Source organism: Patagioenas fasciata, chromosome Z, assembly GCF_037038585.1.
Source record: "Patagioenas fasciata isolate bPatFas1 chromosome Z, bPatFas1.hap1, whole genome shotgun sequence".
NCBI classification, from domain to species: Eukaryota; Metazoa; Chordata; class Aves; order Columbiformes; family Columbidae; genus Patagioenas; species Patagioenas fasciata.
In genome coordinates, this window is record NC_092560.1 from 27,639,686 (window position 1) to 27,656,202 (window position 16,517).

Here is a 16,517-nt window from a genome sequence, read left to right on the forward strand (position 1 = left end):
TGGAGAAAGATAATCAAAACCACAACACAATTAAAGAATCCTGAAATCCAGCAGCATTTCTTTTGTATGATACGGACTTAATTAAGTCTGCTTCTGAGGCTCAATTTAAGCTGTAAATTCACAGAATCACAGAATTGACTGGGTTGGAAAAGACCTCAGAGATCATCAAGTCCAACCCTTGGTCCAACTTCAGTTCCTTTACTAGATGGACTTAGTGCCACTTAGTGCCATGTCCAATCTCAGTTTAAAAACCTCCAGGGACGGCAAGTCCACCACCTCCCTGGGCAGGCCATTCCAATGCCTGACCACTCTCTCTGTAAAGAATTTCTTTCTAATATCCAGCCTACATTTCCCCTGGCAGAGTTTAAGCCCATGCCCCCTTGTCCTATTGCTAACTGCCTGGGAGAAGAGACCAATCCACACCTGGCTATAACTTCCCTTCAGGTAGTTACAGAGAGTGATGAGGTCACCTCATTGTCATCTCCTAAGATCTAGATAAATCTTCAAACCTATGAAAATCTAGGAAACTATTTTCAGCAAGCAAGGAAGCTTAGTTTAATCCAGTTTCTTTGACTTTGAACTGAAAAGGTCTAGGAGCATTCTTAGAGTTGCCTGCAGGTGGGTGACAATGTCGAAGCCCTTTTAACTCATATTTGGTGTCTCACTGGTAGAAAAAATTGACTCGTTTGACACTGATGTAGATTGGGACAGGAGTGGGTACCAGTACAGCTGGTACCAGAAAAGAAAGAGGACTGAATGCCCAGCAGCTCTGATTCCTTCCTTCTCTACAGTCAGTAAGGTTGGTGAACTGCTCAGAGTGGTTTCACAGCTAATCTGTTTCTACCCCATAGCTTCAGTTTTCTGCCTGCCATATGAGATGGAGTGAGACTATCTATGCATTTGATTTTTAGATAACAGCATAGACACTAATTAGAGAGCAACTTGAAGAGCTTCTCCCACTTCCTTTCACAAATATTGCTAGTATCAGCAAAGCAAGGATTCGAGTGTAACATCATGAGACACTGAACTGACTCTGCTTAAATTTTTGGAAGAACAGGCAGGAAATGGAAAGAAAAAAAATATTTACAGCTATGCAAAGAACTGTGATTTGAAGTCGTCAAGTGTTTCCATGTATCCAGGGACTAAAGAAAAAAACTTGCAGCTGAAATGAAATAAATACATCCAGTGGTGGGCTGCAGTTCTTTATTTCTGATTCATATGTATATATATGCATACAATGATATTAGATACCCTTGTATTGCCTAATCTATTGTTTAAGTCAGCATAGGTCTTTTAACAAAAAAAAAAACCAAACAACTATTAATTTATATTTTATCTGAGCACTCTGATACACAGTAGAAAAAATCCGTATATAAAAGATTATATCTGTGCAATTATACTTACTATAGTCCTCTTCAACAAACTACCAATTTATTAATATTGATACCTTATTGTTAGGATAATATAGAACTGCCATCTCATAACATTAAAAAACTTTTCAAAATATATTAATAAGCAAAGATAACCACACCTTGATCTTGCAATCGTTTCTTGCACCATCACATTGATCCCCCATTTTTTTTTAATGTGACGTTTGGCTTAAACAAATTCCTTTCATCTCAGACTGCCACTATTAGTCCACCCACATTAATCATGTTAATTCACATATAGCTTTGCTGTTTAGTAATTTTACACAAAGCCTTCAGAATTAAATTCACCGCTGAGCTGACATACAAATTAGTTATATCCCACTTAGGTCTCAAAGAGCACATAAAGATTTGTGCTGAACTTCTGCTTTGTGGTGAACTTTTTTTTTTACAAACACTTCTCCCACCTATAGCATAACACAAATCACATGGCTCATTCTAGGTGGCTTAAACTACAGGTCTACAGAAGATGTGATTTCATGCTACTAAATGCTTTTAATAGTTTAGATCTAGGTGAAGCTTAATTAGCATCTGGAAGTTAATACAAATATTAATCTGTACATAAAACATTATCCCCAATATACTAAGTGACAGCACTTATATAAGGCAGACACAAGCCAAGATTCAAATATCTGAGATATGGTGGAAACTACCAGATCCTAATTTAAAGGTTACAGAGCAGCAACAATGGTCAGCAGGATTAGGCCCTTTCTCTGTCAACATTAACAGGAACCAACAGAAAGACGCCATACGGCAGGCTAGCCAGTGTGACAGATACTGCGCACCATCTGCCAGTACAGAGCAAAGACTGCAGAGGTGCAGGTATCTCAGTTTTGATGCTGGCAGATAAGAGAGCATTTGGCATGTTCTTGCCTTTCTGACAATTTTGTCCATCTCTATTAATAGCAGCTGAACAACTGTGCACACACTGATGGATGCTTGCTTCCCTGCCTGCAGACTACCTTGCAAATACAAGATACAAATTGACAGAGATGGAAATGTGCAAACCACAGAACAAAAACATCAGTCTTTTAAATGAAGGATGAAATATAATTTTCATTCTCAGTAGGCTCATGCTGACCTGCCTTTTGCTTAAACTTTATTCCCCATAAAAACCTTTGCTTGTCTTCTCTTTAATTAATAATTCTGGACTGGAAGCAGGACTGGAGTTTGTGCACACATTGAAAGAAGGTGCAAATTATCTTCAGTTGTTACAACTATGGATTTCTTAACAGAGAAAGCAGAGAATCCACAGATGTAACTCCAGGGCATATGAGAATCTCTTGAAAATAAGAATAGTATTTTGGAAAGTGCGTAACACTGTTACTTCTCTCAGGCCATCACAAAATGCAGGTGAGTCAGCAGGTTTGAAAAGCGCATGTGTTCTTTAGGGGAAGTGAAAGCATTAGTTATACCCTTGACTCTTGCCTTTTTAAAGCAGTCAAGCAGAATTCACTCAACAATTAATTTGCACTGTCTTTCAAAAGAATGGTCTGAGAGACTGCCACTATTTTCCAATGAATACGAGGGCTTAGACTGCAATGTCTTTTGTGCCAGTACACTAGACAGCAACTTCTAATGTTTTTACAGCTGTGTTCTATGACACAGAAATAAACTGCACTGTAATACTTCTTTTTTTAATATCAGATACAATTTGAATAATACTTTGACATCTATTACTAACAAATGAGTGTGATGCCCAACTATAAATTTATATATTTAATCTTCATCTTCAGTTGCTAGTCGGAAATACTAAGTATTTGCTTCATATTCATAGCATTAATAGCCTTTATGATTGAAGTTAGGATGCCATTTGAAGACCAGTAACTTAAGAAAAAAAAAGTTCTGGAAAAAAAAGATTTAAAAAACAACGATAACAAATTAATGCTCCAAAGCTTTTAGAATATATGGCAATAATTTATAGGATTAGCTGCTTCTATAAAAACTATCCCTAAAAGAAAAATACTGACCTAAATTATTAAAATAAAATTAATTTCAGTTTCTCATTTGTCTTCTGGGAAGTCTGTTTGGTGACTAATTCTTATGTTTTTAGCATATCAGTCTTTTCCACGACTGAATAAAAAAGTCATTAGGGTTAAATGAACGTGGAAAGACTTTTCAGACAGAAAGACGCACACAAATTCGAGAAAGTCCTGCATCATTTCTAGAATTATTATTAATCAATGAAGTTGTTGCTGCTCTGTGACACAACCAAGCTAACATTTATTGTAACAATAATATCCTGTTCAGCTGTGCATAAACATTAATATGCGGAAGACAAAAACCCAACAAAATCTGCATCCTCATGGACTCGTTCATGAGGCACACTGTTGCTAAAATGGTATCCTTTAAACAGAAAATGCTCACATACATAGAAATCAATGCTAGATGATATAGCTTTCTTAATGAAAAGTCTGTTTCTGAAAACAACACAAATAACCAGGCCACAAATTCTGCTGTTTCCATGGCAACAAGATTGGCCCTTTTGGTCTTCTTGAATTGCTGAATGACACAGAAGAATCATAAACAAACCAAATTAACCCAAACTGCCTATTGTACACCATGGTCATAGGTGTCTAGGTGAAGAAAACCCAAGCGAAACCTCTTCTTCAAATGCCTGGTAGCAACGCTTTTTATTTCAGGGTCATGTCAATGCTAAAGACAAAAATACAAACACAAAAGAAAAGAACAACAAAAGATCAGAATCAGTGCTATGCAACACATGGCTAATCATCTCCCCAGTCTTGAGCTCATGCAAAGTGCTGAGCATCCCCATCTCTCATTTACTTAAATGCATCAGTGTAAAATGATTTACACACATTCTATCTACTATATATGCAAAATAAATACCTTAATAAGATTTGTAACTGTTTTATTGAACTTAATAACTACATTCCTGGCAATTCCAATCTGAAGTAGACACCAGATTTGGAAAGATCCATTGGTGGAATGATATCACAGTGTGTCAAGACATGGGTGCCCCTAAAAATGTTTCTAGGAGTAAGGGTTTGCCATTTAGTGTAAAGCATGTAATCAAATATGTCATCAACATTGTTTAGAACAAGAATTTGTCATTATAAATGTTGCATCAAAACACAATTTTCCTTACAGCATACATAACTATTTAAAGTACCCTGCATATTTATGAACTGTTACAGAACACACAGATTTCTTCGTTATGAACTATTTCATAATGAATTTATTTTTAAAAGTTATGCAGAAATGTCAGAAGTTCAACAAAAATAGAACACAAGTGAGCATGACAATAGATAACAGCCTTTGGAATAGATATGAAAAAGACAATAGAAGGAAAGTAAGAGTTGGGCAGACTCCAGAGAGGTTTCTGCAGAAAGTACACAGAAGAAAAGTCTGTGTAAAACTGCTGCCATCATTGTGGATATGTTTACATGGAAAATCCTGTTTCCTGAAGAAGCAACACCAGAAATGAGTGACATGACCACAGGAAAATTATTGCCACTTCTGAAGACAGATTCATATTTATGCAGAGAAAATAAATAGCATTAATTTGGCCACAACTATATTTATTTAAGCTAAATATAAATTATCTTGTGTCGCTTTTTGCTGGCCACCTTCTCTTTTGAAAAAAACAGGAAAAATTGTTCAAGCCACAAAAAGGCCAAAATCATACACTCTTTAACGTGTTATTCATTTTCTGTTCTCATACTTAAAAAAAACCAAACCAAACCAACCAAATCAAATCAAACCAAAACCAACAATAAAAATCCCACCAGTTCTCATATTGACTGAGTCCAGATTAAGCAGTGTCTGAAAGAAAAAAAAAATCCTCAGAGATTTTATGTCAGCTGTTCCAGGAATCAGGAGTTTAACTCATGGTTCTAACCTATGTATGAGGTAGGATACTGTGATAGTTTGCTAGAGTATAATTTTATCTTAAAAGTGAGAAAAAAAAGCTCCATTTTATTTATGCATCTGTTTGCTACATGTATTTCTAATTATTTGTCTGCTTATTAATACTCATGTTATTCATGGAGTCTTTTGCTAAGGAGTCAGGTTTTACTATATGTTATTTCCCGAGCAATATTCCAGTGTGAGATGCCAGTGTATTTCTACAAACCAGTCAGATGGGCAAGGACCGGAAAGTCCCCAGTCACCTTTCCTCGGTACGCACTGGTCAGGAATACACATGCTGCTGCATTGGCTTGTCCTCCTGACATGCTGTTCCAGCAACAAACTGCTGGTGCTTCTGTGACACATGGAAGCTGCAAACACCCTCACAGTAATAGCAGTGCAGGTTTTTCCACTCACATACTTTGGTTACAGCATCAGATGGAGGAACAGCATGCCAGAGGACTGACACATCCCCATTTCCAAGGGAACCAGTCCAGCTTTGAAAGGAAAAGGAATAAAGATACTGCAGATTAAGTTAGGGAAATAACTATGAAAGAAGATGAGAAGCATAAAAAGCAAAGAGAAGGAAGACATCAAAAGCATGACCCAGATATCAAAGTAAAATTTAAGACTTTTTAATCACTGAATGAGAATGGCAAGTTTACAACTTTATTTTCTATTAAGGATAATGCATGGGACCATCCTCACTCTGATCATGTTGCACTTTGTCTAACTGTTTTTCACATAACATAACCTGAATATTCTCAGGCTAAGAATTCTATCTGTCTCTGCTTGGAAATGGTTGAGGATACTTTAAACGCACCTGCAATGCAAATACAATAAATCCTAACTTCAGTGCTTTTTCTGCTTGCATATGTTGAAGCGAATTTCTGAAAATAGCTATAAAAGCATTTACATATCCAGAAAGCTTTATGGAGTCTACCCAACCTCAGTTCCTAACAGTGTGTTTGTAAAATAATGTTAAAATGTAATGACAGTATTAGGCATAAATTCTTACTCCTGCTCCACGGAAGTAATTTCTGGATCATTTGAGAGGCAGCTAGTTCTGGATACAAGGAAAAAGAAGGAGTAATAAACATTTCTTTTGTGTTCATTTCTTTCTCTTTCAAAATATGACATCAAATTTGCGGATGTAATAACTAACTGTAGTGAGTATCTTTGACAGCAAAACCACACAAATTGTATTGATAGGAATGTAGTAAGCTTAGTGCCTGCACCACAAGTTGGTTTGAGTATTACATTTTTAAGCTATTTCTTCAAGTTGGAGAAGGAAAACGCACTACAGTGACTTCATACATCCAACAATAACAATAATCAGTGATGCCTCATATGAATATTTAGTTCCCCTTTCACTCCCTATGCTGCAGTCTGCACTCTTAAATGATAGGACTAACAAGAAAGCAGCTTTTTCCACAGAATTTTCCTTGTCATATACTACAAAGTATTTGAAAAAGTTTCGACAGAAGGTATAGAAGTTGCATTTCAAGGTTGGGTGGTATTTTTTAATAAAATACTCAGGTGGTATCAGATGACTACTTATGTGAATTTATTGCTTCTGAGGCAGTCTAACTGCTACGATGAAAACACAGTGGCCAGTGTTTTGGGTATTTCTCTGCAGCTGTTTTAAAAGCTAATCTCAGGAGAACCAGGGGAAAATGCGTACTGCAAAAGATGAAACTTTAGAAAAAAAGACAACAAAGAAGAAGTGGTAAGACGAAAACTCTTAAGTGCACAAGATAAAAGAAGGAGACAGAAAAGAAACCTCAAAACATCAAAATTCTTAGTTACAAAACCACAGGAAAAATATCATACTAGGACTGACAACAGACAGAGCTCCATTCTCCAGAATCTTGTTTATGACATGCACGTGAAAAAAGTGCATGGGATACTTTCTAAGCTCTGCTCAGTGAATCAGGGTTTGTGTCCTTCCAGTTAAGGATTTCTATGGTACTTTACATCATACTGTCTTGGCATGTTGAAGTCAAAGGACAGAGTTACAAGTTTAAAGTGTCTGATCATCAGCTGACATTGATTTATTAAGTGATCATAGACAATACAATATTATCAAGTATTAATCCACCTCCCCATCCAACCAACACTGGAAAGACAGGAAAAGTTACCTACCTACCTTAAATGAGAATGAGGTATGCTAGCTATCCCTAACTTAGCACATGGTAAAAAAATATTTTTCAAAAGAGTTACCTCCTTAAACTTTATGAATCATCTCATATAATCAGTGAAGGTAGAAAATGTTTAATGAATCATTTTGATTGAGTGTAAAAGTTATTTCAGTCCTCTCCATGATGCTAGAAACAATAATCAAAAATACCAAAAATGGTTTTTATAGTATAAGGTTACGAATACTCCTTACTGAGGCCCAATGGTACAAAAGCAGGCTTCTGGCAGTGAAAGGGGAAGTTAATTCACAAATGTGCCAACTTACACAGTAATTGAAACTACGAGCTGACTGCTGTGCCAAACACACAATATACTACAGCATTCAACTCATTCTTGTGAACCAAGTAAACAAAATGCCAGCATCAAGCTGAAAGCTATCTTACTTAGCTGTTTCTGAAGTTTCCCTCAGTTCTTCATCCAGTCTGCATGAGTAAAAGTTATTGATATGAAGAAACAAAGAAGCAAGCAGAGCATAAGAGAGAAGCAGAGCAATAGCAGAGCAAAGAACACAGTACATGCTTCTAAAATGGCCACCCAGCATTATGCACTGACTCTAAATATCTTCAGTTCAGTATGATATAATTTATCCTTGTGCTCAACCCACCTTCCATTTGTAACTCATTACTTAGTTCATTTGGAGGCAGAAACATAAAAGTAGCAGGGATCTGAGGCATGCCCAGTGGACAGAGCTGAAAGCATTCAGTTGCTCTATCAGAGTATTAAACTAGCTGCAGCCTTGGCCAAGTCAAGGACGTTTACAGCTGAGTAAGTTTTATTTGCAAGGGAGGCTGATCTCAACAGCTTGAAGGGGAAAGTCAGGTTCCACATCATTGCGAGTTCTCTCTCATTCAGCTGTTGAGGTCGCCTGAAGGTGAAAGGCTGTCACACAGATTCACTCTATTAAGAGCAGCAGCATGGGCCAGAAAGCAAGTTTTACCTCATTCTTCTCTTAATACACTTCTCTTCATCATACCTTACAAGATAAGAGTGGGTGAAGGAAGAGAAAAGATGTACAAGTTCATATGATACAACAGGCACATTGTATCCCGCTGCTGTAAAAACTATCAAACAGCCACACAACCACACAACCACAAGTATCAAAAGAGGAAGTGAGAGAAGGAGGAAGAGATGAAGAGAGGACAAAAAAAATATACGGATGTTAAAAAATTTTGGACATCTACCAGGTGACCAATGACCTCTGTGCTCCACATTGTCAGCATCACTCCACCTCTAAAGAAGTTACACCAGGAAATAAATTTGAGTGAAAGTCCCTATGATTCCTAATTTCATGACCATAATTTACTATTCCTACAAGTGCCACTGCAGGAACTGAGCTTCCCACTTGCTCCCTCGAATTACACCCCCAGTATCAGAACAACCACCACTCTGATGAAGGAAATTATTCTACTTTCACAACTACTGTGAGGCAGTCGTGAAAACTCCCGCCTGGGCTGCAGGCATCTATGACAGCTCCAAAAGAAGTGTTCTTCATACCTACTCACTGGCAAACCATAGGGAAAATACAATTATACTTGTGTATTTACTCATAAAAATACTTGTAGTACAGAATGTTCACCTGTTCAAAACCTAGGACATTCGATAAAAAGAAGAAAAAAAAGCATTCCCAAACAGGACATCTTTTTAATAGTGACCCACATGAAAATCATGATTGATTTCCAAGGTTTTCAGTCTTGGTATACCATTTTCATTTGTTGTTTTCTTGTCTGAAAAAAAGCCAGCTGAGATGAGCAATTCAAACCAAATTCTTACAATTTTAATAGATATCTTTCCTTTAGAAATACCTGCATTTAAAAACCTTTATATACAGGAAGAATGAACTGAGGCACTGTCTTTCAGTGGTTCTCAGTTAAACCATGAAAATCAACAAGATAAGGAACACTCAACCTATCAACTTTCAGTGGTTTTCTATTGAACAGGCTATCTTCGAATTATTGTTTCAGTTCAAAGCTCTACAAAACTAAAACTTAAACCCACTTTTACTTAAATAGTGGTAAAAGTTACGGAAAAATATAGCATAGGTGATATCTGTGGAAAAATTAAACTTTCCTCCTATTTATTTCTGAGTTGCAATTAGAGAGTGAACAGTCTGTTCCAATTTGGATTATATAGTCATAGGGTTGATGAAGGGACTCTGAGCCTGAAAGTTTTCCTTCATTTTACCATATGGTCCAGTACAAAGCCTTTCTCTTCCTATAAACATTGGCTCCCCTACGAGTATATATTTATTGTATTTTGTGTTTCAACTACACATTGTTTCCCTGCTTCTGAGTTTCACAGTGGAATTTTTGTGAAATAACATGTAAGCATTTGTGACAATATCAGGAAGGGACTTCCTGTTTTTATTACAGACTTTGAAAAACTATTAGTCCGTGGAAATCACTTACTTGACAATACTGTCTGGTATGTGCACATATTCCATTGGAATCATCTCACGAAGCTCTGCCAACGTGTTGACGTACTGTATCTTACTGCTGAACTTAGAGCTGAAACAACAAGTTAACTGACTTTCCACAAAACACCTTCTATGATACATTAAAAAAAAAAGAAGGCATGTACTTAACGTATTAAATCATTAGGCATTTGTCATTCACATTTCAATTACAGAGTTCAGCTGATCATCAGCGTATCTGAATTCTAGTGAGGCTGAAATAAAGTCTAGACCTTTTGCTGTTCCTTGCTTAGAGTGAATCACAGTATTTAGGACAACATTATAAATTGTAATGTCTACATAAAAGGCAATGTAATTAGTTTTACAGTTCGAAGAAGATGTATTAATATTCTGAAAAGAATCAAACCCCCTACAGCATACTTACATGTAAGAAGAGATGGGAAGCATTCACTTAATGTGGTCATGACAAATTAACATCAAGTGATCATAATGAATTAGCATTTATATTTGACACTGATTCTCAATCAAACATAATAAAACTGAGCTTCTGCATTTGTTTGGATTAATACAGATCAGTGTATGTGCATGTCTATTCTTCTTGCAGGGCCTTCTTATGAGCAAATGCTTTCCTTGTTTATGTCAGCTGTGCCAGCTGATAATTTACTGTTTAAGAAATGATCACTTGGAAAAAGGCTAAGCTGTCCAGAAAAAAACACTTAAAAAATAAGGCTATTCACTTGTCAAATCTGAATCATTTGATAGGTATCCGCTTACGAGAAATCTACCTTTCTCATTTATCTCAAAAAGCAACTTTCCAAATTTAGCTCGCATATTTAGATAGTCTTTTAACATCACTAAAGTGCTGAATGTACATTGATTGTAAAGTGTAGGCCATGAGGAACAGAACATGTTCTTTCTATTTACTGTTGATTTGGGGGTATGACCAGACAACAAGAGGTCTCTGAGATAGATCTGAGTAGAAGGTTATTGCTCCTCCTCTTACACCTAGTAGGATAAAATGAGACAACTGAAACAGGAATACATCAAGATACTGTGAAATGTTGTTAAAGCTTATCCATTTTAATTTTTCTCTGTGCCAGGTTAGCATCACTAGGCACACATACTGGAGCAAGCCAATGGTCACGTTTTAAGATGCATAAATCATTCACAACTGTCCAGTCAAAGCCATGATAACATACAGATAACTTTTAGCATTTTATCAAAAATGTTAATCATAGCTTGCATCATCTGAAATACCAGCTAAAGTAACTTGGCAAGCTGCAAGCCAATAAGAAGCTTCTAAAGACTGGGCAGTTGGAGGAAAAAAAAAATCTTTCAAGGGTTAATTTTTCCACTTGGGGATTCCCCTGGGTCCACTAATTCCACCACAGTGATTGATTTCTGGGTACTTGCTTAATGTGGGAGTCTGTGTTCAGGCAACTGAAATACACGACCAAAATAAGACCTTGTTTCTTTCAGACTTCAGGGGAGGTGTGCTGCAAATAGTGGCAAACTTCCTATTATTTATGTTTTTCTATCAAATGCCAAATATCTTGCACAGACACTTGTTTAATTAGAAATGTAATTTCTTACCTAACGCAGGTACAATGACCTCTAGTGTGAATATCTGGTCCACGAAGAGTATCTAGGATCTATCTTTGTAACCACTACTTATTTCATCCTGTGTATTCAGACAACTGTTTAGTGTTTGTCAGTCAAGATGTGCCCCTGACTCCACTAAATGACCTTGCCAGTTTCTGAGGTAGAATTGACTGCAGCATACCCTCAGTGACTTGACTGTCCCTTGCCATTTTGTTGTTTTTTCCCTCTTGAGTCCTACTGTTTTGTCCCACATCTCAGCTGAAACAGCATTAAAATTATGTTGCTTATGTTTAGCTACCCCATTGAAATCTCTGCTTGCCTTGGGACCAATTAATTTCTTACTCTGAAACTCCCACCGTGCATGTCAGTGGTTCTGTGAAAAGCTCGGGGCTGGCAAACTAAGCTACAGCCATCAGCCTACAATCTAATCAAGTTTCTATTTCCTTACATTGCTTTTTACTGAATTGACTTTTTCTTTTCATGCCTCCCAGAGTTTTTACTCAGCTTGTTCATAGTTCTCTTCTGTCTTTGGTGTGAGTTCAGATATCTTATGTCATGTTTCACAAAGTCACACTGGCCATGTGTCCTGCCCATCTCTTTTCAGCTCTCATTTGTGCTTCACTTTAGTCTTGCACTGAGACTCGAGCTACATGGCTGAAATGGTGAGTTGTAACTGCACACTATTGTGCCTAGTTTTGTACCGCAAATTTGCTTTGCCGCACTATTTAGAGCCAAGGTTTTCTCCTGTTTGGTGATGCAAAACCTGTAGTCACTGCTGCTCAGTATGGTCATTCCGCATAAATGACTGATGAACTGAAACACTCATGGCATATTTGACTTCTTAAAATTTTACTGACTACCTTTCCCACAACTCAGTGAATCACCATCATTACTGTTGGTAATTCCAAGTATTGTTTTCCCGCTACTGTGACATTTTAAATTGTCAGTTTCTACTTGGTATTAAAGAGACTACATCTGAAAGAAGCAGCTCCATTATGACACTCTGTTGCACTTTGGCAGCAATGGGAGAACTAATGTGCTTTCGCGTCCCAGTGTCACCCTGCCAGGACAGAGCACCCAGTGACAGACAGCTCCAGTGTCCTCATCTGCAGCCTGGGGGCAGACCTCTCTGAGGTCTGTCTAGACTATTATTCGCTGTGTGGCTTCTGTAAGTGACATGTCTTCTTTATTGCCTGAAGCAACTGTTTCTCACACCTGTCAGTCTGCTCTCCCTGATCTCAGGATTTCAACTGCACACTTGCCCACCTTCTTCAACAACTTGTGAGGTCTTCAGGGTCTGTAACATTTCTTTGTTTCTTTATGAATCGAAGCACTATTTTTGGTGGTGTAAAGCCTTTTTTTAGAACCAGAACTCCTATCCTTTCCAACAGCACAGGGTGCTGGCATTCCTCTTGGATGAGCGGCAACTAATTCATTTTTTTTTTTTTTAAACCCAGCATTGTAGCTTAATCTTGTCCTGTAGCCATGATTTTTTTTTTTAAATGAGTTGATCATCATTACAGGTGGATGCCTTTTCTACAAGCCTTTTAGCTGGGCTTGGAACAAAGACAATTTTAAGGGACTGAACTCCCAGTCCTACATAGGCATATAGGTTTATGATATGCCTGTGATGTCTGCAACTAGACACTCATATAAATCAAGGGTTTTTTTCCACTCAACTGTCAAAATCCAAACAAGAACTGTAAAATTAATACTCTTCAGTGAAGGATTAACAGCCTAGTTTGATGATTTAGGGTGCTCCTGTATACTTAGGGACATAGAAAATCACTGGTATTCACTACATACCTTATAAAAGGTCGTGTCACAGCCAGAATTGTTCTGATAAACCATGATGGATGAACAATTATAAATGACTTCAAATTCTTCCGTAATCTAAGTAAAAACCAAACAGTTTCTTAAAAACAAAATGAACCAACAAAAAAAGCCCCACAAAATAAATGCAGAAAGAACATATACAGTGAACACTGTCATACAGTGGAGCACCAGAAATAAACAGTGTTTAAAATAATAGCTGTGGATCAGAAAGGAGAATATTACTCACCGTCGATCAATCATCTGGTAACATTTTTTCATCCAGCCCAGTCCAGGCATCCTCCTTCTTGGTGTTGCTCCATTCAAGTAGACAATCATATAGTCTTCAGCTACCATCAGCTCTAAAGTACTGATTACATAGCTGAAAGAAGTACAGAAGTGAGCACATACTTTACATTATCCACTTAAGTGCAAACTGAATCAGTCTACTAGGAATAAATCAAAGCAGACTAAGCAATTTATGACAAGACAGTGTTTTCCTTTAAAATAAAGCAAACACCTAGCACTGTTCTCCATGCTACCTGTAGATGTATAACTAGAAAACCACAATCTTATCTGCATCTTCAGAAATATGTGGTTTTCTTACAAAGATACAGTTTCATAGTGAGTTTTCAAATCTTGCAGGTGACTTTGCTTTTTCTTAAAGGGGCATTAAATCAAGAGATTTTGCAAGGGAGAGCACCACAGGACCATGAGAAGTTCCAGGAACTTCTGAGACCAACTGTTGAGAAACTTATCTTCACCACTAATCATCATATTTGTTCAATGCAAAAATAAGAAGGGTGAGGAGAAGATACTTGTGATCCTTACACTACTGCTACCAAGTCTGTGACTACCAAGTACAAACACTTTGAATCTCAAGGCTAATAACACTAGTCCATCAACCTGCCTTTTGGCAGGACAGAGCACTCTATGGCATGACTTCATTTCATTAGCAAAACATTCCAAACACTTATTAAATTCTTTAGCTCGGCAATGATAATTCAGATAAAACAGTGGTCTGGGGGCCAAACTCACTCTACCTAGAATAGCACAATACCCAGTCAAATGGAACGACAGCTTTAAATTCTTGTCTGGGACTATATATGCAGATGTGCTGCTCAGTTTCAGTAGTCCCTGCCTCACTTGGGAGTTGTTAATCGCTGGAATGTTCAAATTGTTCTACTATCCAGCCCCAAGGCATGCCTATGTAAAAACTACAGTGGAAAGTCAGTCACACCTTAAAAACCTGAATGCCTGAGTTGCTCACTACAAAAGGTAGTTCTATCCCTGAGCATAATGGCCCTTTCACAGGTGTATGGGAATGACTCACAATCTAATCTGATCCTTAAATTCCTTGAGATGCAGTTTCCTTAAAAGAAGAGTAGGAAATCTCATTCTCACTAAATAGAATTATATTCTACCTGGGCATAAAGTAGGCAGACATTAACTGATGAGTTTCATGTATTTGACACATCACATCTAAATCACTACTCACTACCTGCTTTCCACTGCTCTCTTTCGCACCTTCCAGTTGTGCATTCCCTACTTTTACCTGACATTTGTGTAGTCTCATGTCTTAACAGTGAAATATCAAAGTGAGGGATTGTGTGGACATTCTGACACAGGAAACTTAATTTAATTGAACCCACTAATTGACAGATGTGCTAGTTTTGACTAGCATAGAATTAATTTTTTCCATAGCAGCTTGTATGTGACTATGTTTTGGTTTGTGCCAAAAACAGTATTGATGACACAGGGATGTTTTAGCTACTGCTGAGCAGTGCTGACACAGAGTCAAGGCGTTTTCTGCTTCTCACACCATCTCACCAGTGAATGGTCTAGGGGTGCACAAGAAGTTTGGAGGGTACACAGCTGGGACTGCTGACCCCAACTGACCACAGGGGTACTCCATACCCTATGGCATCATGTCCAGCAATTAAAATCAGGGGGAAGAAAAGGGAACGGGGGGGCATTCAGAGTGATGGTGTTTGTCTTCCCAAGTAACCTTCACCCGTGGTGCAGCCCTGCTGTTCTGGGGATGGCTGAACACCTGCCTGCCCATGGGGAGTGGTGAACGAAACCTGTGTTCTGCTTCACTTGCGAGTATGGCTTCTGCTTTACTTATTAAACTGTCCACAAGTTTTCTCACTTTCACTCTTCTGATCCTCTCCCCCATCTCACTGTGAGGGGAGTAAGAAAGTGGCTGTGTGTTGCTTAGCTGCTGGCTGGGGTTAAACCCCTACAACAGGTTATGAAATTAGCCCTTCCCATAGGGCACAATATTTAGTGCTTTAAAGGCATTTAGACATTGAAATATACAGTAAAGGCTGTATACATAGTTCTGAAAACACTACCAGCCTTTTGGTTACGCAGAGCCAGAATCATAAATGTCTGTGTTTGCTTAAGTTCAAAGGGAATTGTGAATATTATTAATAATTCATTATAATAAAAATAATCATGCATACTTCTCATCAGGAGCAAGAGAAGTATTACAACAAAAAGTAATTGCTGCTAGTTTTTTGGCAGATCTCAGTTACCTCATGTACTTTCAGTCAACAGCTCTTAATCACTGTGGGTTGAATGAGACCATTTGCCATTTTAGGGATGCCGAACTCTCTGGCAAACCTTACCTAACTGGTAATTTATTATTATTTGGTAATAATGGTAATTTTTTAATTATTTGACATGATGGACAGAATTTTTCTCATTGACTAGAACAACTCACTCACTATGAAAGCAAAAAATGCTTGTTTTCAATTTAAAAGCGTAGCTTCTCAAGTTGTGATTCTTTTAAAATCTTCTGATCTCTAGACTGTATCAGGCAGCCACAAATGAAACACAGAAATGCAGGCTTTTCTGTGTGGATCTGCATCATCTAGAAGAAGTGATGTACAAGATGCCGTCTCAAGGGTTTTGGCTGAAACCCAACTCTTCGAAGACAGTTTTACAGGATTTGTCAAGGTAACGAATAAGGTAACTGGAAATATGAAGGGAAAGTAGAAGTGAAAGTAGCTGTACAACTCAGGAACAATTGAGGACAGAGGTTAATCAGAAAATAGAGGTGGCTTATTTGCTGCAAGTGCATGATTGTCTATCAGAAACATGCTGTATAAAAAAATGAGAAGAGATTTAGTGATTTGCAGGTCTCTACAGACTCCTGTATAACTCAATAGTAAGGAATTCACAAATATTTA

The 16,517-nt window shown here is 37.6% G+C and overlaps 1 protein-coding gene across 8 annotated transcripts in view; it reads right to left on the minus strand.

Annotated features, from left to right (window-relative positions):
• Positions 1-1,189: 1,189 nt before the first annotated feature.
• Positions 1,190-16,517, minus strand: part of PRUNE2 (prune homolog 2 with BCH domain) — a 139,157-nt gene continuing 123,829 nt past the window's right edge. For 4 of the 8 annotated variants that reach the window (XM_071801712.1, XM_071801709.1, XM_071801713.1 and 1 more), the window contains 6 exons: positions 13,571-13,702; positions 13,315-13,401; positions 9,902-10,000; positions 7,880-7,918; positions 6,316-6,363; positions 1,190-4,082 (listed from right to left, as the gene is read on the minus strand). In XM_071801712.1, coding sequence (XP_071657813.1) covers positions 4,061-4,082; positions 6,316-6,363; positions 7,880-7,918; positions 9,902-10,000; positions 13,315-13,401; positions 13,571-13,702 — 427 coding nt within the window. In that variant the 3' untranslated portion in view covers positions 1,190-4,060. Of the gene's footprint in view, positions 4,083-6,315; positions 6,364-7,879; positions 7,919-8,433; positions 8,470-9,901; positions 10,001-13,314; positions 13,402-13,570; positions 13,703-16,517 lie in introns of all 8 variants that reach the window. The other 4 variants (XM_065860577.2, XM_071801710.1, XM_071801711.1 and 1 more) reach the window with 4 other exon arrangements.